Source organism: Staurois parvus, unplaced genomic scaffold (genome assembly GCF_062004578.1).
Source record: "Staurois parvus isolate SC_StPar_1 unplaced genomic scaffold, SC_StPar_1.0 ptg000615l, whole genome shotgun sequence".
Taxonomy (NCBI): Eukaryota; Metazoa; Chordata; class Amphibia; order Anura; family Ranidae; genus Staurois; species Staurois parvus.
The window spans coordinates 453,785-474,163 of NW_028318411.1; the positions used below are offsets into that span (position 1 = coordinate 453,785).

Genomic DNA, 20,379 nt, shown 5'->3' on the forward strand with positions numbered 1-20,379 from the left:
AGACATTTCACTGTATTTCATGAAAAATCTTTGGCTGGTCTCAAAGTCTGGGCAATCAAGTCTATTCCTGGGCATCTTCTCCTAACTGAACATTTTAAAAAATGATGTGCATAAGAGACATACTGGGTATATACCCTTAATGCTGTTAATCCAGGTGGCCTCAGTGAAGAGATTGGGGGCAATACAGTCATTTAATTCAGCTTTAAGGTTCATATCAAGGTTTTTATACAACTCATTTTCCGCTGGTGTTTACAAGCACAGGGTTTTGTTATATAGTTTTTGCACCTTTTGCCTTTTTTCATACATAGATTACACACAAATTATACAGATAATTATTTTGTCCTCAAGATTTTTTTATCCCTTTGAGATAACGCTTGGTTTTTTTAGCCATTTTGCAGAGTTAATGAATGTTGTAGTCCAAGGAAATGAATAACGTCCTTCCAGGAACCAATTCAGGCTTGACAAAGGAGCTTGGCATCTCTTAAATGCGTAGCCCTCTGTGTGGTCCACTAGCACAGGACATCATTTCTGGGCCGGTGTTGCATTCCATAGTGAGCCCTGTTTCCTGGTTCCAGTTGCTTCTTGGTTTCTTCACATCACCCGGCATCTGGTGATGATATAGCTTCCTGACCTGAAGTGGGGGATACCTTTGGACCACTCAGCTGCCAAACCTATGAGTTTTGATTACAGATGCTGTTTATCTCCTCCTTTATGTGAGTTGCCACTTGTCATTTTTATCATTAAAACATTTTCAATACTACACTTAGTCTGGTATCCTTTTTGTTCCCTTAATATTACAGAGATTGCTTCAGTTTTCGAGGTACTGCAGCTAGTATACTAGGATGAACTTGGAGTTGACCTTTTATGAACTGTGAGGGACTCTTGTTTCTCCAGTTGTGCATCCTTTTTTCTTCCTTTACTAATTATTCTCTCACTATATACCTCTAGTTTCACCAATTTATGGTTTTTTTTTTTTTGCTACTGGCACTTTTTTTAAAAAATCAGATTCTTGATAAATTACATCTTTAATATAATCTGAATATGAATATTTGATTGGGGATCTGTGTTGGTGAACTGCATCCTCTGTATCTTGATACTGTTTAAAGTAGAAAGCAAAAATTAGAAGTCAGCAGCTATAAATACTGTAGCTGCTGACTTTTAATAATAGGACATTACCTGTCCAGGGATCCAGAGCAGTCCTCACATGAGCCAGCTCTTCAGTTTGTTTTTGTGTCTAAGCACCGGCATGTTTACTTTGGGGAGCCTGCTGTGATTGCTTGTGGCATCACAACTGACTTCCCACTGTGCATGGGCGAGCCACGCTGCGCTTTATGAATTGTCCTGTAGCTTTCTGGGATCTATGCCATGTCCCAGAAGGCTTCAGGGGAAGGTGGGGGTGAACTTCTGCACAGATAGCTGCAGCAATCCAACTGGAAGTGGGAGCGGATAACTGTCAAAACCAGGTATCTACTCCATCTCCCAAAAAAGTGCTAAACTTAAAGGGGAGGGAAGTGGAGGCAGACAAGCAGACCTTCCCCTTTTGTATGAAGTTCCACTTTAAATAGACATTCACTTTTTTAAATTCAAACAGTGAGGGCTATTGCTAGATGCCTCACCTGCATATCAGCCCAACAGCGAATAATCCCAAAGCCAATGAATCCACCTGGTTCCAAAACTCTGTAATATATTGGACAACACTCTTCACAAAGCCACGATGCTCCGGGTCATAAAACAGCTGGGAGGAAGACAGGCAGTAAAAGAATTAGAACATGTCCTGAGATATAAACAAATCAGCCAGGATGGCAGGAACATAACACAGAGATGAAGAGGAGATTAAAACACAAGAAAAATATTTGTTGATATACAGTGGGGCTGACTTACTAAAGACAAAGACCTTTTCATTTGGCAAGGAATTTTTCTTTTACTTAGTGGATGAGGTGAAGCTTTGCTGACTTCCACCATCCAATCATGTGCAAGCAAAAACACAGTTTTTTTATATTTTCCTTGCACATAATTCCTTGCATAGTATGTTTTTGCCACATTCACCAATGTAAGGGGCTTCAATTTCTGCCTGTTATGACATGGGTTTCTTTGTAGCCCTGCCTTTTTTCTATATAAAGGGCAAACTGTTGGTGTAGAAAATGTAGTGTGTGGTGTTTTGACAATTATACCACCTCACTTATTTGCTTAATGGTAAATACACTGCTGAAAAACATTACAGGAACACTTTTTAATCACTTTTTAATAAGTAATTAAGTATAGCATCAAGTCAATGACACTCCTGAGATATTTATCTGGTCAGTTAACCCCTTGGCGCTGGCGCCTCCCGGCCCTTTAAGGCTTTCAGAAACCGGGAGGTGGGGCGGGGTTTTAGGGTCATGTGACCGCCGTGATTCGCCGTCACGGCAGTCACATGATCCGGAAAGGTCCCGACTGAAAGAGGAGATCGGGACCTTTCTGTGAGTACCGGCCATGTGTGCTGGGAGGGCGCAGGGCACGCGCTCTCATCACATATTTTTTTCTTAATTGCACACAACGCAGACGCCCAGATGCTGCGAGGCCACACATTTGTGTGCGGCCAGCGTGAAGAGGTTAAGTAGCAGAGGAGGTTGTTAATCAGTTTCAGTTGCTTTGGATGCTTTCCACTAGATGGGTAACAACGAGATGACCCCCAAAACAGGAATGGTTTTACAGGTGGATGCCACTGACATTTTTTTTCCCTACTCATCTTTTCTGACTTTTTTCACTAGTTTTGCATTTGACTAGGGTCAATGTCACTATCGGTAGCAGGAGGTGATACCTGGACACTACAGAGGTTGCATGGGTAGTCCAACTCCTCCAGGATGGCACATCAATACGAGCTATTGCCAGAAGGTTTGCTGTATCTCCCAACAAGAGCATGGAGGAGATTCCAGGAGGCAGGCAGTTACTGTAGGAGAGCTGGACAGGGCCGTAGAAGGTCCTTATCCCATCAGCAGGACAGTTATCTTCTTCTTTATGCAAGGAGGAACAGGATGAGCACTGCCACAGCCCTATAAAATTACCTCCAGCAGGTCACTGGTGTGAATGTCTCTGACCAAACAATCAGAAACAGACTTCATGAAGGTGGCCTGAGGGCCCGACGACCTCTAATGGGCCCTGTGCTCACTGCCCGGCACCATAGAGCTCGATTGGCATTTACCATTGAACACCAGAATTGGCAGGTCTGCCACTGGCACCCTGTGCTTTTCACAGATGAGAGAATGTTCATCCTGAGCACATGTGACAGACATGAAAGGGTCTGGAGATGCCATGGATAATGTTATGCTGCCTGTAACATCATTCAGCGTGACTGTTTTGTTTGTGGGTCAGTGATGGTCTGGAGAGGCATATCCATGGAGGGACACACAAACCTTTACAGGCTAGACAATTGCGCTCTGACTGCCATTAGGTATTGGGATGAAATCCTTGGACCCATTGTCAGACCCTACGCTGGTGCAGTGGATCCTGGATTCCACAACAATGCCCGGCCTCATGTGGCGAGAGTATGCAGGCAGTTCCTGGAGGATGAGAGAATTGATACCATTGAATGCCCCCCACGCTTTTCTGACCTAAATCCTATAGAACATATTTCGATGCACCTCAGACTGTCCAGGAGCTCAGTGATGCCCTGGTCCTGATCTGGGAGGAAATACTCCAGGACACCATCCGTCGTCTCATTAGGAGCATGCTCCAACATTGTCAGGCATGCATACAAGTACGTGGGGGCCATACAAACTACTGACTACCATTTTAAGTAGCTACAATGAAATTTCAGCAAATAGAACGAGCCTGCTGCATAATTTTTTCACTTTGATTTTTGGAGTGTCTTTGAATTCCACTTTTTTTTTACCTAAAACAATGGACACATGCTTCTACTCACTCGAATGGTAACTGCCTCGACCTTGTATTCTCCTACCTATGCACTCCTTGCAACCTCACCAACTTTCCTCTTCCTCTCTCTGATCACTCCCTTATTAGCTTCACTCTCTCCTTGGCTTCCTCCTCCTTGTCTTCCAACTACCAAACAGTTACTCGTAGAAACCTTCGTTATCTTAACCCTTCTCTTCTTTTTTCGGCAACAGATTGTCTCTATGACAAAATCTCAGCCCTGTCCTGCCCCAACCTGGCCACTTCTGTCTACAATAGTTCATTGTCATCCACCCTGGACACATTGGCCCCCCTCACTACACACAGAATTAGGCCCGACTGCTACAGCCCTGGCAAACATACAATACCAGATGCCTCAAAAAACGTAGTCGTGCTCTTGAGCGTTTATGGCATAAGACTAAGACCCAGCAAGACTTCGACCAATATAAATATGCCCTTAAAAAATACAATTCTTGTCTCCACACTGCCAAACATACCTATTTTATCACTCTCATTAACACCCTCTCTTGCAATCCCCGTCAACTCTTTTCTACCTTTGACTCTTTACTTTGTCCTTCTCTACCTCTACCCACTAACTCACTCACTGCCCAGGAGATCGCTAATCACTTCAAAAATAAGATTGATACAATTCATGACGAGATCTCCACTGTACAGATATCTCCCTCACCCTACACTCCTTGTCCACCTACACAATCTATACTACCGTTGTGTCACGGAGCTGGTCCTCCCCCCCCCCCTTCCCTCCTACAGGTTTGCTGCCTGCCACCCCCCACCCCTCAGCAGCCCCTCAATCTTCTGTTCAGTCCATGCTGGGACTTCTAGTCCTCATTTTATCTAATACAATCACCCCCCAGTGGCTCCTCACCCTCCTGTTGTCGGCAATTTGGCCCCCTGCTGAGAGAGCATCCTGCTTCCCAGTCCGAGCGCCAGAAAGTCGACCCCCCCTGCTGTGGGAATCCACATGCAGGCTCCCTCCTGTCACCCCCCTCCCTGACCCCTTGTGCACGTCTTCCTGCACTCTGTGCCCGACAGGGACAAAGGCCGCGTTCCCTGTGCGGGTCCGGAGACGTGGGGGAGTGAGGCCCGTTGCCATGGTAACCCGACACCAAGTCTTGGGTTACCACAGCTCTGTACTTAAGACAGAGCAGGGCCCCAGTGTTCTCCTGGCTGCTGTGAGTGAGGTCTGAGCTCAGTGCCAGCCTCTTCATTGCTCCAATCCCTCTCCTCTCCTCTCATTGGCTCCCCTGCCTGCCAGTCTGCTGCTGGATCCCTGGGGTTAACTCTCTGCTGCCTGTAGCTCCTCACTGTGGATGAACCCTTTGCTGCCCGTGCGCCTGGAGGACTTAACCCTTTGTTGCCTGTGCTCCTGCAGGACTTAACCCCTTTGTTGCCCGTGATCCTGGAGGACTTAACCCTTTGTTGCCCGTGAGCTTGGTGGACTTAACCCTTTGTTGCCCGTGAGCCTGGCGGACTTAACCCTTTGTTGCCTGTGAGCCTGGCAGACTTAACACATTGTTGCCCGTGATCCTGGCAGACCTAACCCTTTGCTGCATGTGAGCCTGGCGGAATTAACCCTTCGCTGCCTGGAGCTGCCTGTGTGGATTGACCCTGTGTTGCCTGTGTGGACTGTAACCATCTCTGTCCTGCTGCCTGCATCCAGTAAGTGGATTAACCCCGTGCTGCTCGAAAGACTGAGCCCAATTTTCCCCATGAACCCCAATTCTCACAAAACCTCCACCCCACTGTCCTATTGAATCCTGTGGACTATCGGCCCCCTGTTGTTCCATATTGCCTTTCAGAGAACTTTACTGTGTTGCCATGTCTGATGTTGATCTGTGGACTAACGGATCTATTGTCTGTACCCTGAAAACCTCCCCAATAAACGCCCGCACGTCGGGTTCCGTGCAATCTGTCTCCGTGTGCTCTCTCTCTGCGCTCCTGGTACTTGACACCTTGTTTAACCGAGCCTACTATAGAGGAGGTTGGTAAACTGTTTTCTAAAGCCCACCTAACCACCTGCCCCCTGGACCCTGTTCCCTTGCAAATACAACGGTCACCCTCTGGCTCTATCCTTCATTCTTTAACTCATATCTTCAATCTCTCCCTTTCTACTGGCATCTTCCTCAACTCTCTAAAACATGCGCTAGTCACCCCCATGTTTAAAAAAGCCCCACTGGACCCCACCAATCTTGACAACCTAAGACCCATCTCCTTACTCCCTCTTGCCTCCAAACTCCTTGAACGTCTAGTCTAAAACCGGCTGAGCTTCCACCTTACGAAGTTTTACTAACTGCTAAAACCACTATTTCCGTACTCTTGCTCTTGGACCTCTCCACTGCCTTTGACACAGTTGACCACCCCCTCCTCCTCAAAAAACAATATGACAATATAAAGTAGCTGGTAAAAAAAGCTGACTTGTAGAAATTAAACATACCGAATGTTGCAACAGACAGAAACAACTGCAGAAAGAGAAAGCTACAGATAAAGAAAAGATGGAGATATGTTATACAGACAAGTTTACATTCCCATTGTGCCCAGAGATCAAGAGAGATGGGGTATTTTTCTTGCTTTTTTAATATACTTATATATAGATGCCATCCCTTTACCCATTTACTCCCACCCATCCAGGTAGAGGTACTCCTTTTCACATATCTTAAGACTTTACCACTTTCAGTCAATGGATGGCGCTCTTAAACTTATAGCAATTTCTCAAGATACCGGTCAGATTTAGGTCACTAGCTGCTATGAAAGACAGGTCCCAGCTGTGCTTACATGCTTTGAAGTCAACTCCCTCAGGAAGATCTATTAAAATACTTCCTAGGAGATATTAGAAATGACAGTGAGTTCAGGGCTCACTTATTTACATCAGCCAAGTGGCCATACTAACATAAAACTCTTCAGGAAACCTTCAAAAATACCTATTCAAAGAACTCCAGTTAATGTCCAACTAGTGCTTCTTGAGAATACAAAAGTTCATAAATAATGATGTCTTATCATTTATGATGTCCTTAGAAGTAAAATAAATCGTAGGCCCATATTTCCCCATCAGCAGTGAACAACCATGTAGAGGGAGAGTGTTAGGGCCTTTTGCCTGTAGATGTATCACCTGTGAACTTTTTCTTTGATTATAACAATAATAATCATAATTAAACAATATACCACGTGGACGCGCATATGAGGCCATGTCTTACCATAGATTTCCTCCTTTTCCCATTTGTTGAGAAACATGTTTTCTACACTAGGGGCTTATTTAGCATCCAGTTTTAATACACTTAATTTATGCGCGGTCCACAAGATATTTTGTTTGATTTTGTGTTATTGGTTCACAAATGAAGTCTGCAGCGTATACTTATCAAAGTTGCATTCCTAAGCGCAACAGCACTATATTTTATTAATAATCATAATTATACGACTAACGATACCTGACGTAGCTCCTCAGTGAAGATGGTAAAGACCCAAATGTACAATAGATATTCCCTCCATGACGGATAGGTCTGGAAATCAGTTGTCAGAACATATGCAAAAAGCCACAAAAATCCAACATATGACACAACATTATAGTAGAACTTCACAATTGGAGCACTGAAGAAAGCCCGAAGCTTCCAGAGACAACTGTACGGTTTAAGTCTGTAAGAAGAATTAGGACATAGTCTGTTTGCAGAGTTCAGTTATTGCTAATATACAGAAACAGTCATCTTCAGTATTGGAAGCCGAAGCAGAACACAAAGAACTTTTCTAATCAGGAGGGTGTTGATGTGGCTAGTCCAAGGATGTGAATGGAGGTGATGGAAGTTTGTTTCGGAGAGGTTTTCAAACAGAAATTAAAAGAAATTATTGGGTGGAGATTCTGATCATGGAAGTGGTTATGAAGGTGCTTAGTAAAGGTTGGTGCCTGTGTGGATGTGTTTATGAAAAAGACCAGGATAGCGGTTGTTATAACTATGGCCAGTAGGGAGGTGTTTATGTTGGAGGCCGATGTATTGGTGTTTATAACAGAGGCTTGTTTGCAGATGTTTATAATGGAAATCAGAATGGAGATGTTTGCAATAAAAGTTGATGAGGAGATGTTTGTGAAGGAGGACGATGTGGTGATGTTTATGATGGCGGCTGGAGCATGGTGGTGTTTATGGTAAAGATTTGTGTGGAGGTGTTTTTGATAGGGCTGGAGGGGAGGTGTTTAGGACAGAGGCCAAGTGTTTTTAATGAAAGCTGGTGTGAAGGTTTTTATAATAGAGACTGGTGTGGGGGTGTATATGATTGAGGTTGGGGTTGATGTTTTTTGATAGGGGCAGTAGACAGATGCGTATGGTGGAGGTAGGTGTGGATGAGTTTATAATGAAGGCTTTTTGGAAGCATTTAGAATAAAGACTAGTGTGGATGTGTTTATGGTTGAGGCTGGTGTAAAAGTGTTAATGAAGGAAGCCAATGTGGAGGTATTTAAGATGGAGGCTGGTTGGAAGTGTTTAGGATGGAGTCGGGTGTGGGAGTGTCTAGAATGAAAGTCAATGCAAAGTTATTTGTGAAGCAGGTATAGAAAGTATTAGCTTTTTTGTAAAAAATGTGATTTCAGCATTCCAATCAATCAAGAGTTACTACATAAAAAGCACACTATAAGTGAGAGAAGAACAAATTGGTATTCCTGCTACTAGTCCACAACCAATGGCTATCAGTTTTTAATGGCTGTAAATCAGTGATTAAAGAAGCTTTTGGACAGAAATTGATTGGAATGCTACTGTGGAGGTACTTGTGGTTAGATGGATAGTGGCATGGGTGGCATATATCCTGGTGGCAGATATTGACAGCTGTAGAGGGTGTAGATGTATGAATCTGTCCCCAGTTAAGAAATGGTAAGGATAATGATATGGTTACAGGACAGAGTCAGTTAGTCCCTCTATTTTATACAGCTCTAATGAGGCATCTCATTGATATAAGTATATAATAGCTGTCATTTCCAGCACTGATAATCTTTAATCCAGATTATGCAATATAATGGTTGAGGCTCTCCTCTCTGCCTTACCCCTTTGATGTTTTCCTGGTATCTTGGTGGATACTTCGATTTCTCCGCTCATTCAGACTTCCATCAATGAAAGATGAAGAATTTGCAAAGCCTTTCCTACAAAAAATCAAAGCAAGAATTAAATGAAAATAGAGCAACAGGAACTGAGTGTGCAACACCTAAGTATAACAAAAAAATTATATAGATTCTTCATCTGTAACTTCTTCCAAAATTTGGAGATCATGGTGATATCCAAGAGGCCTGACATGTCTGAAAGGACAAGGGAGCTCCCTGAGCTGCTAAACTGGAACTGGCTCTTTCCAATACCACCACCCACATTCTTTCCCATTGTATTCAATCTCTTGTTGGATTAACACGATCAGTAAAACTGCTGTTCAAAACATCCAACTGCAGTTTCTATCATGTCCAACAATAAAATTATGTGCGGGAGTAAAGTCATTGCAGCTCGTTCAAATGGCTGGAGCCTATGAATCCAGAAGGAAGACTGGGTGAAGATAAAATCCCTATCAGCAGTGACAGCACACCGGTGGGATTCATTTTATAGCTAAGTCTATCATAATATGCTAGAATGAGGTGCATACTAGCACATTATGATAATCTGCAGGGGGACTATTTTGTTTTTTAGAAAATCACTACTGCTTTAAATATACTAACCTCATAAAGCAGTACAACACTGAAGTCACAGGAAAAATTAAAAGGATTTGATGAGCTTAATTTAGAGAGATACCATTTAGTACTACAACCAAAGACAAAGGTGAGAATCACAAAACGTTATGAATCTCATTGCTCTGCATTTATGAGCTACTCCTCCAGATCCACCAAGTTTCTACAATCAAGGTCTCCCACACTCAGCTAGCAACTTATTAAAGCCCATGCCAATGCTAAAGTTTCTAAAATTCAGGCAGCCTTTTTCTTAAACAAAGAGATGGCAGCAAGCGTTGCATGCATGAAAGCAGAGATGGAAGAAGAAGCTGAAGAAACCACACACAAGAAAGCACTGATGGATACAGAGATGGAAGCATAAGCTGCACGCAAAAAAGCAGAGGTGCAAGCAGAAGCTGCTTGCAACAGAGCAGAGATTGACATTTTGGAGAAAGTGTGAATATGTCACAGCCGTGGCAAGGTAAAGGGTTTTTAATGCAAGCTGTTGGCAAAAGTGAAGGAGGTAACAGCAGTTGGCACTCATTTGCCTTGTATGCATCATATTCCTCACAATCTCTCCCAAAATGTCATCTCCCAGCCACAGTAGCTGTATCCCCCAACCAATGTCAGTGCAGCTTGCCTACCACCATCCTACCATGGGGCTATTCAATTACTTCCTACTAAGTATACTGCTTCACAGCCACAACCCAACATGGCAAAAAACTCTAAGCCAGTGTCAGGTATAAAGGCCTTTGCACCTCCATTCCTCCCAAAGTTACTCAATCTCTGCACACCTCTCAATGTGATTGACTTTGTTCCACATGCATGCATGTTATTCAAAGTTTAAAACACAGACATGTCACAGTTTGTTAAATACATGTTTTACAAAGAGCTCACCAAGATAGGTCTCACTAGGTTCAAAGGCAAACCTGAAAACCACACAGGGTGGAAATCCACCTTCAAAGCCACCAACGATAAACCAGATGTCACAACTACAGAAGAACTTGATCTGCTTATCAGATAGATAAGCTAGATGGTCAATTTGCCAATAGATAGTGGCTAGATAGTCAATTCGCTGAATGTGTCAGATAACTCAAAGCTGTTCACATTGACAACCTTGACACAGGTCTTAACAGTACCCAGGAGCCATTCACAATGCTTTATTTAAAATGTTTCAAACTTTCCCAGGAATATCGAGCAGAGATAATGTAAAGTTTCAAAAGCTCAGTAACGTCCTCTTGGCGCTTCAACTTGCCAAAGATGATGCCTACCTACCTGGCCTCAGTTACTTAGATACCACTCATGGTTTTAACCCAATAGTCGTCAAGTTATCTTATGGCATATAGGAAAAATGGGCATTGCTTGGTCAAGGTACAAGGAAGAATATAAACTTTCCTATCCTCTATTTTCCTACTTCTGTGAGTGCATTATGAGAATTACAGATTGTAAGAATGATTCAAGTTTCTCCTTTGGGGAGTCCAACCCACCTTGTCCAAGACCTGCAAGCTCATGAATTCCACATAGAGACCGTAGGGTTCAGTGACTGTGAAAAGGATTGATACTCTACCCACACCTACTACAGTCCCTGAAAAGACTGATCAGAATAAGAAATTCAAGAACTCAAATGACCAATTTACTATACATTACAAACCACACCCATTTATAAAGAGTATTGGCTTCAGAAAGAAACCCTTGCAAGCAGGGGCGGACTGACAACTCATGGGGCCCCTGGGCAATAGAGGATCATGGGGCCCCTGTGTCCTTCCCAAACTCAAAAAAGCCTATGAAAAAAGGTACCAGGGGCATCTCATGGGGCCCCCTACTGACCCCGGGCCCTCGGTCAGTGCCCGAGTTTCCAAATGGTCAGTCTTCCCCTGCTTGCAAGAACACAAATTGAAGCGCTTTTAAAGAAATGTGGTGTTTTTTTCAAATGCTGTACTTCCACGGAACACCATGCTAAAGATTGTAAGACAACTATTAAGTACATAGAATGCAACAGAGAGGATCACGTGCAAGCACATCCATTTCAAGACAGTCTGTCTACAGGTAATCCTCCCAAGGCAAAGCATGGGAGAGAACAGACCAAACAGTGCCTCATACTCCAGTTTTCTCCACATGTACAGATGTCTGTGGAGAAGGTCTCTGACAAACCCATGCCAAAATATGCTTGGTTCATGTATACCCCAAGAGTCAGCTTGATAAAGCTGTAAGATTATATACTATACTAGATGATCAGAGTAACAGGTCACTTGCAAGATCAAAGCTTTTTGAACTGCTAAATATATCAGGATATGCCTTACATTATACCTTGGTGACCTGTGCTGGCATTACAGATGTTTGAGGCAGGAGTGCCACTGATCTTGTAGTAGCTCCCCTGAATGGCAGTGTAGAAATGCCATTGCCCACTCTCATTGAGTGCTACCAGATTCCAACCAACATCCTGCAGCTGCCTCTCACAACTCTCACTTGAGGGGCATAGCTGACAACATACAAGCTCTTGACAGAAATGCTGATATTCTCCTGCTTCTTGGCAGAGATATCCCATGGGTACACAAGTCCACAAGGCCTGCCAACAAATCAATGGGCCACATGACACACCTCATGCCCAATGCCTTTACCTAGGCTGGGTCAACATAGGCATCATCTGGGTAATGTCAGGAGGTCTTCCACAGTTTCTTATTTCAAGACACATGTCTTCTTTCAAGACATATGTCTACCATGTCAAGGAAAGACTTTGCAGTAAAAGCATTCAACAGTTCTTCACACAAAGCAATAACAAGGCCTTATATTTCTGGGATGGAACCACAGCACCACAATATTTGATGTAGCAACTAAAGGTAATGAGCTGGCAGAAACCATGGAAGACAAGGAGTTTCTAAAAACTACAACATATAAGAAAGGAGTTCTATCAGGACACTTCCAACAGCTGGATGACACCAATACCTTTTCGTGCCTCAAGAAAAAAATGACCAAATAACGTTCAGAATGCAGAAGCATAATTTACTTCTTTACAGCTCACCCTGAACAGAAAACGTAAGAAGAAAAAACACTTTTCTGACTTTATGCAGAAGGTGTTGGTGAGAGATCATGCAGAGCCTGCACCACTTCTCTAGGAAGGAGAAGAAAGCTGGAACCTTCCATGCTTTGGCATGTATAATCCATGCAAGCCAGGCCAGATTCAAGTGGTCTTTGATTTAAGTGCTCAGTATGAAGGTGTTTCCCTCAAGAATAACTTTCCTACCTGGCCTAATCTAAATAACCTTTTAGTAGTTTTGCTCTGCTCTGGACAAGAACCAGTTGCTTTTATGTTAATATTCAGCAAAGTTCCACTGTTTTATTGTTTGAGAATACAATAGAAACAGATGGTATCACAACAATGTCAGTGATGAAGTCATAGACTACTGAAAAGTGTGTATTTTCAAAAACAGCCTTTCCACTGCTGTAGCAATTTATTGGCTGAGAAGAACTCAAGAAGATGAAAAAGATTCTGATGCAGGTGAATTTGTGGAATATAATTTCTACATAGATGAAAGGCTGAAATCTCTGCTTACACAAGAAGAGCAATTGATCTTCTCGAAAGAACTTACAATATGCTTGTCACTGCCAACCTCAGGCTTCGCAAAATTATCTTTAACAGTGACAAGGAAATGAAAGCATTTCCTTCTGATGACCATGCTGTAAAGGGTTTTGAGCTAAAACAGATCTTTCTCTTACACAATGGATTGCTTTGGGATATCAAACAAGACACATTCACATTTCAGGTATTAACTTGTGATAAGCCCCTCACAAAATAAGGAGTTTTTTGTGCTGTGAACAGCATCTATGATATTCTATGTTTCATACCACCCAATCTATGCATGAAGGTAAAAAACCTGTGTGCAGCAGTGCCCCCAGCCCCCTCAATACTTACCTGAGCCCCATTGTGATCCATCGATGTGAACAACAGCCTCGGTCGTCCTGGGTCTCTGCCTCCTTATTGGCTGAGACAGCAAGAACAATTTGTTCATGAAGAGTGGTATCAGATTCCATTATCCACCATCCAAGACTTACATTTATCAATTCCCAGGAAAATTCAGGCCCACTTAGGTGCCAAAGGCGGTCCAACACCATATTATGTAATAATTTCATTCTTTTAGCTGGTGTTTCCATAATTTTGTGCAATATACTGTGTATATATATATCCACATGTGATTTTCAAATAATGTTCAGTTTCTGTTGAGGACAACTTTTTATCATCACATGCTATAGGTAAAGTAAGCATTTGCACAAGACCAGTTGTACTGTGCTTTAAATTGTTGGGAAACTTGACAGTATTGTTAAATGTATGTGTACTGTAAACCATGTGCTGAAAAAGTACTTATTTTTAGGTGGTCCGGTTATTTTAACTTTTGGTAAAGAGCTGGACCCAATCTTTTGTAGCAGCTGATTTAAAGAATCAACAATATTTTTACCTTTTAGCATACATAGTTACTTCATGATAATGTGTTTTCATCTACAATTTCCCTCATAGAAATTAATGTAGAACACAACTTGAAAGGGCTAGGCCCATGTGGTATTATTTAGTAATTTCCAAAGTAACTGTAATGCACCACAAGCTGAAGGAAGACTTCCTCATGGGACAGCACTAAACTTGCATTACAAGAAAGACTGCTAAAATCGAAAATCTGCTTTTCTGCCCAAAGTCCTGTTCACAAAGGGACTCGTGGACTAACCCTAACAGAAGTTAAGTATTTTCAGTGTATTTCTACTGCATACAGAAAACTGCATTTACTAGGAAAGAATAGACAGTGCGTGTTTATGTGTGTGTTTGTTTGCATATTTGCATCCCTTTGTATGTCCTGTGTTGTTTTCCTGTAACTGTGAGTAGTTTGTATATGCAACATTCATGTTTGGCAAGAACACATTGATACATTACTGGGTTGGTATCCTTGGATTCATTGCAAGAATTGGACAAAAAGTAAAAAAAAAAAAAAACTATGTAAGAATACTACCAAGTGTTATTCTTACCAGTAAGTCCATTAAAGATCAGTATTACTGCAGAGTTGGAGAGTACTGTGAATGCCCTGGGCCCCAGCACCAGAGATATCTGTCATTGCTAACCACCCACCCACATTCACACAGCTTGGTCTTCCACAGACCAGACCTCTTGACAGCAGAATACTCTGGAATCCTTAAATCGCTATAACTCGTAATGTGGAAAATGATGGCACACTGACCTGAAAGTGATGAGGTTGCTGTAGATGAGAGGGAAAAGCAACATACATAGCAATAGCTGGATGAAGCCATTGTCCACTGAAAGTTTTCCCCACCAGGTCCTTGTGAGGAATGTCTGTGGAAAGACAATAGCCAGGTTTTCATTATATCACCAAATGTGCCACAGGCTGTGGGGTGCCAGAAATCAGCCCAATGAGCTGCAGAGTAATACACTATGGATATGGCTGCCCCTGCTGAGATATACAGGCTCATGAAAAATTGAATTACTGATTAAACCTTAGACTTCATGCCAGGGGCAGACTGGCAACTCATGGGCCCCCCGGGCAATAGGGGATCATGGGGCCCCTGTGTCCTTGCCCAAACTCAAAAAAGCCTATGAAAAAAGTACCAGGGGCATCTCATGGGGCCCCCTACTGACCCGTGCCCGAGCTTCCAAATAGTCAGTCCGCCCCTGCTTCATGCACACTGCTTTATTGTAAATGCCATTTCCCCTGACAAGAAAAATTAGCATTAAAAACTCACCTCTCTAAAACAAAATCAAACAAAACAAGAAGAATACTAAATAGCATATTACATATCACTAACTGGATAAACTATAATCCCATAAAGATTTAAGATACTATGTTTTATTTGTTTTTTTTAGAGAGGCTAGTTCAAGTTATATATGAAGAACATACATCTTTTTGAATGTTGGATTCTGCCTCCTTTGGCCATGGAGGTGATTGGAACACCTAAATCCAGTAGTGTATATACATATATATATATATCAGTGGGTTACCCTTGAACACCCCCTTTTTCTTGTGTTTTCTCTATTTTGATTCTTTTTGGAATGGTAACACCCCAATTTAATTATATATGTTACATCTCACTGGTGTATGGACATCCTCACCTTCTTCTTGTCTCATAGTAATAGAATGGGAGGAGACGCCAGGTGACTGGTGGGGACTTAGGAAGATTGGAGAGAATGGGAGGAAGCTGCAGGTGACTGATGGTGAAGGACAGGACTAAAAAGAAAGAGACTGCAGGTTATTGGTGGGGACTCAAGAGGGCTGGATGGAATTAGAGGAGACTTTAATCAACTAATGGGGACTCAGAAGGACTGGACTGGATAGAGAAAGATTGCAAGTGACTGATAGGCACAAAAGGACTGCAAGAGACCAGTGAGGAAGGAAGGACTGCGTAGCATTGTAGAAGACTGGTAGTGATTCAGAAGGACTGAATTGAATTGGCAGAGACTGCAGATGACTGATGGAGATTCAGGAAGATTGGATGAAATGGGAGGAGACTACAGGTAACTGGTATGGATAAAGATGACTTGAAGGGATCAGTTAATGCTTGGTAAGATTGGATATTTATTTACCTTTTAACAACTGCTAGGATTACTGATTTTTCCTCACATTAACTGTAACAGAGAAATAAAGCTCTTCCATGAAGATCTGTGTTGGCACGTGTTAACTTTCTACATGAAAAGGTATTGACGCCTCATGTTCCATGCCAGAAATACACTGCGGACCTTGAGCTTCACAATCACTCCTCTGGAGATTTTAGTTATATAATTCTATTCTGTGTCTTACTGGAGATCAATCTCTTCATAATCAGGATAGGCTATAACTTCCTGTCTTGGATATATTATATCAGGTCAGGTAAAAGAAGGCATGGCAGACAAACCTGGACACCACCATGTGACATAAAGGATAGAGCTTGAGACCGTTGAGCCATTTCCAGGGCTGTAGTCCTTCCCCATTTGGGAGAAACTTGGATTAAAAGAAGTTCTGCCCGTTTTTCATCACTGCAATCACATTCAGAGAACACTCCTGTTCAGAAAAAAAAAAGGATGGATGGAAGGATTGCTTAGCTTTTTTAAAAAACATAGTTAGAAGATGAAGTGAAAAACAAGTTTAAAGCTGAAGTTTGAGTATAGCAATTATTACATAGTTACAGTTGTCTGGCTTGGACCAATCTACAGTAAGAATATATGTTCCATAACTGTGGGATCCCCATGGAAGCTGGAAATCACTGTAGGCACCGCTACTATACAGCTACTGCAGTGATTTCCACTATCTTCCAGGATGCATGTGCAGCCAAGCCCAAAAAATGTAAGTATGTAAAAATTGCCATACTTGGAATTTAGCTTTAAAAATCATCTACTCTTATTTGCTTGTGCTTGGATAATCTCATAAAACCTTCAGATGCTGGAACAAACACCCTAAACTGGAATTTATATATGCGTATATACAGTGCTCTATGTTACATCAATGCTAATCAATATTAATCAAAAAAACAAAATGATCAAAACAAATGTTGATCAAATTAGGGTTGAATCTATACCGATTTAGGTATTGGTGTCAATACTAAGCATTTGCATAAGTTTCAGTACTCGTGCAAATGCTCCGATACTTGAAACCGATACCTTCACGCTCGTTATTTTAGCTGTCAACGGGATTCTCCACTGACAGCTGAAATGTAAATTTTAAAAAGCCGGCAATTGCTGGCTGCCACATCCTTAACAATCAATGTCTCATTCAGTTGTCAACCGGCTCCCCTGCTGACAGCTGAAGTGTAAACAAATCCCAGTAATTGGAGCTGTCAAAAAAAAAAGCAACCTGACAATGTTTGTCACAGCATTGCTCAGCCCCTAAAACTGAAAGATAAAAAGAAACATTGTTTCATTTGAATCTTTCTGTTTATTCATCTACAGATCAAAGAGATGAACTTTGATGTGCAGATAAAGTCAGTTAAAAGCAACCTGTCAAGTAAAAAAATTGTTTTTGTTTTTTTTAAATTAAATGTTCCCTTGTTTAAGCCCTTAATTTATGCAAATAAGCCCTAATTAACCCCTTATTCTCCTTCTACATTAAATTATTATTTTCCAGCTGATTTTTTTGGTTGATTTCTTTTACCTTTTATTCTATAAAATATTAAAGCGGTAGTAAACCGTGACAATCTTCTCCCTGCAAGCTAAGAGCATCACATACTAGCACATTATGAAGGACTTACCTGAAAATGAAGTCCTCCAGCAGAGCGCTGTCACGGCTCCCCGAGGCTTCCATCTTCACCCGGTCTTCCTTACATGATTGCAAGCTGCGGCCATCTGATTGGCTGGGTTGTGATGTTGTCACTCCCACGTTTGTGCAAAGGGAGTTTCAGCCCTGGCATGGCTCTCTCAATGGACGGCCGTCCATTGAGAATGCGGTGCGCATGCGCTGGTGACATCAATGGCGCTAAAAGTAAATATTTCCTAAAAAGTGTACATTTAGGAGATATTTACAGTACCTACAGGTAAGCCTTATTAAAGTCAAGTGGTTTACTGGGGTTCAGGGGCGGACTGACAACTCATGGGGCCCCCGGGCAATAGGGGATCATGGGGCCCCTGTGTCTTTGCCCAAACTCAAAAAAGCCTATGAAAAAGGTACCAGTCCGCCCCTGCTGGGGTTATGGCTGAAGATACAATATCAGTCTTAATCCTGTTTTTTTTTTCAGCAGGAGGCAGGTTTTCTCCTGAACGCAGTCCTAGCAGTTCATTAGCCACTGGATAGTAGCGGCGAGAGGCCCCCACCCCCCCACTCGCCAGTGTTTCTCCGGTTTACCAGTAAAACTGGGGCACCAGAGAAGCAATCCAACAGTGCGGCCATCTAAAGATAGAGGTGATGAGAGACTCTATGGTCTCTGATCTCCCCTATGGTCATGGAGGACCGGAGAGGCATCATGACATCCGGGGATGACTTCCGGTCTGCGGCGGATGTAAACAATTTGTTTTCTTTTTTATAGCAAAAGATCAAACTTTTTTCTTTTCTATCTTTTGCTTTTAAAGGTAAATGAGAGATCTGGGGTCTTTTTGACTTCAGATCTCTCCTTAAAGAGGACCTGTCATGCATATTTTTAATTCAAGGGATGTTTACATTCCTTGTAATACGAATAAAATTGAGTTAAAAAAAAGGATGGTGTAAAAATAAAATAAATAAGAAAAAAAAGTAAAGCTCCCTGTCGCACGAGCATATGTAAACGGTATTTGCAGCACACATGTGAGGTATCGCTGTGAACATTAGAGCGAGAACAATACTTCTAGTGCTATACCTCCTCTGTAACTAAAACAGGTAACCGATAAAAAATGTTTACATTTTCTCTATCATAGTTTGTTGCCATTCCACAAGTATGACATGTTAGGTATCTATTTACTTGCCTTAGCATCCTCTTTCATATTTTACAAAAAAATTGGGATATATTGCGTTGTTTTTTTTTAATTCACTGAAGTGTATTTTTTCCCACAAAAACTTTGAAAAACAGCTGCAGAAATACCATGTGACATAAAAAAATTGCAACAATCGCCATTTCATTTTCTAGGGTCTTTGCTAAAAAAATATAAATAATGTTTGGGGTTATAAGTAATTTTCTAGCAAAAATATGGATTTAAACTTGTAAACAAAACGTGCCAGAAAATGCTTCAAAATGGTCTTCGGATAGTGTATTTTAATAAAATGGAAAGTAAAGGAACAAAGAAAACATCCAAATCAAATCAATACACGGTGTGACCACCATTTGCCTTTAAACCAGCATTAATCCTTCTAGGTACACTTGCACACTTGTTTTGAAGGAACTCGGCAGGTAGGTTGTTCCAAACATCTTGGAGAACTAACCACAGATCTTTTCTGGATGTAAACTGCCTCAAATCCTTCTGCCTCTTCCTGTAATCCCAAACAGACTTCATGATATTGAGATCAGGGCTCTGTGGGGGCCAAACCATCGCTTCCAGGACTCCTTGGTCTTCTTTACACCAAAGACAGTTCCTAATAACATTGGCTGTATGTTTGAGGGTCATTGTCCTGCTGCAGAATAAATTTGGGGCCAATCACATGCCTCCCTGATGGTATGGAATGATGAATAAGTACTGTATCTGCCTGTATTACTCAGCATTAATGACACCATTGATCCTGATCAAATCTCCAATTGCATTTGCAGAAATGCAGCCCCAAACTTGCAAGGAACATCCACCATGCTTCACAGTTGTCTGCAGACACTCATTATTGTACCGCTCTGCAGCCCTTCATCAACAAACTGTCTCCTGCTAAAGCCAAATATCTGACATTTTGACTCTTCAGTCCAGAGCACCTGCTGCCATTTTTCTGCATCCCAGTCTATATGTCTCCATGCATAGTTGAGTTGCTTAGCCTTTTTTTCCACGTCAGAGGTGTGGCTTTTTGGGAGCAATTCTTCCATGAAGACCACTTTTGGTCAGGGTTCCCCGGAGAGTAGATAGGTATACCAGGATCCCACCGGTTTCCATCAGTTCTGTGCTGATATCACTGCTGGACATCTTCCGATATTGAAGGGAAGTAAGCATGATGTGTCTTTTATCTGCAGTATTAGGTTTGCTTGGCCGACCACTGAGTCTACTGTTCTCAGCGTTGCCCATTTCTTTGTGCTTCTTTAACAGAGCTTGAACAGCACATCTTGAAACCCCAGCCTGCTTTGAAATCTTTTCCTGGGAGAGACCTTGCTGAAACTACCTTGTGTCTTCTTGCTGTGCCCAGTCTTGCCATGGTGTGTGACCTGTGACATGAAACTATCTTCCACAGCCTCACCTTGGAAGCAGAGTTTGG

At 42.2% G+C, this 20,379-nt stretch overlaps 1 protein-coding gene across 1 annotated transcript in view; it reads right to left on the reverse strand.

Annotated features, from left to right (window-relative positions):
- The window catches only part of LOC149449521 (transient receptor potential cation channel subfamily M member 2-like), a 121,057-nt gene that overhangs the window by 42,825 nt on the left and 57,853 nt on the right, over positions 1–20,379 (reverse strand). The window contains exons 14-18 of the mRNA XM_089693148.1: positions 16,451–16,596; positions 14,785–14,897; positions 8,927–9,022; positions 7,332–7,536; positions 1,617–1,735 (exon numbers count right to left, since the gene is read on the reverse strand). Coding sequence (XP_089549274.1) covers positions 1,617–1,735; positions 7,332–7,536; positions 8,927–9,022; positions 14,785–14,897; positions 16,451–16,596 — 679 coding nt within the window. The remainder of the gene's footprint in view (positions 1–1,616; positions 1,736–7,331; positions 7,537–8,926; positions 9,023–14,784; positions 14,898–16,450; positions 16,597–20,379) is intronic.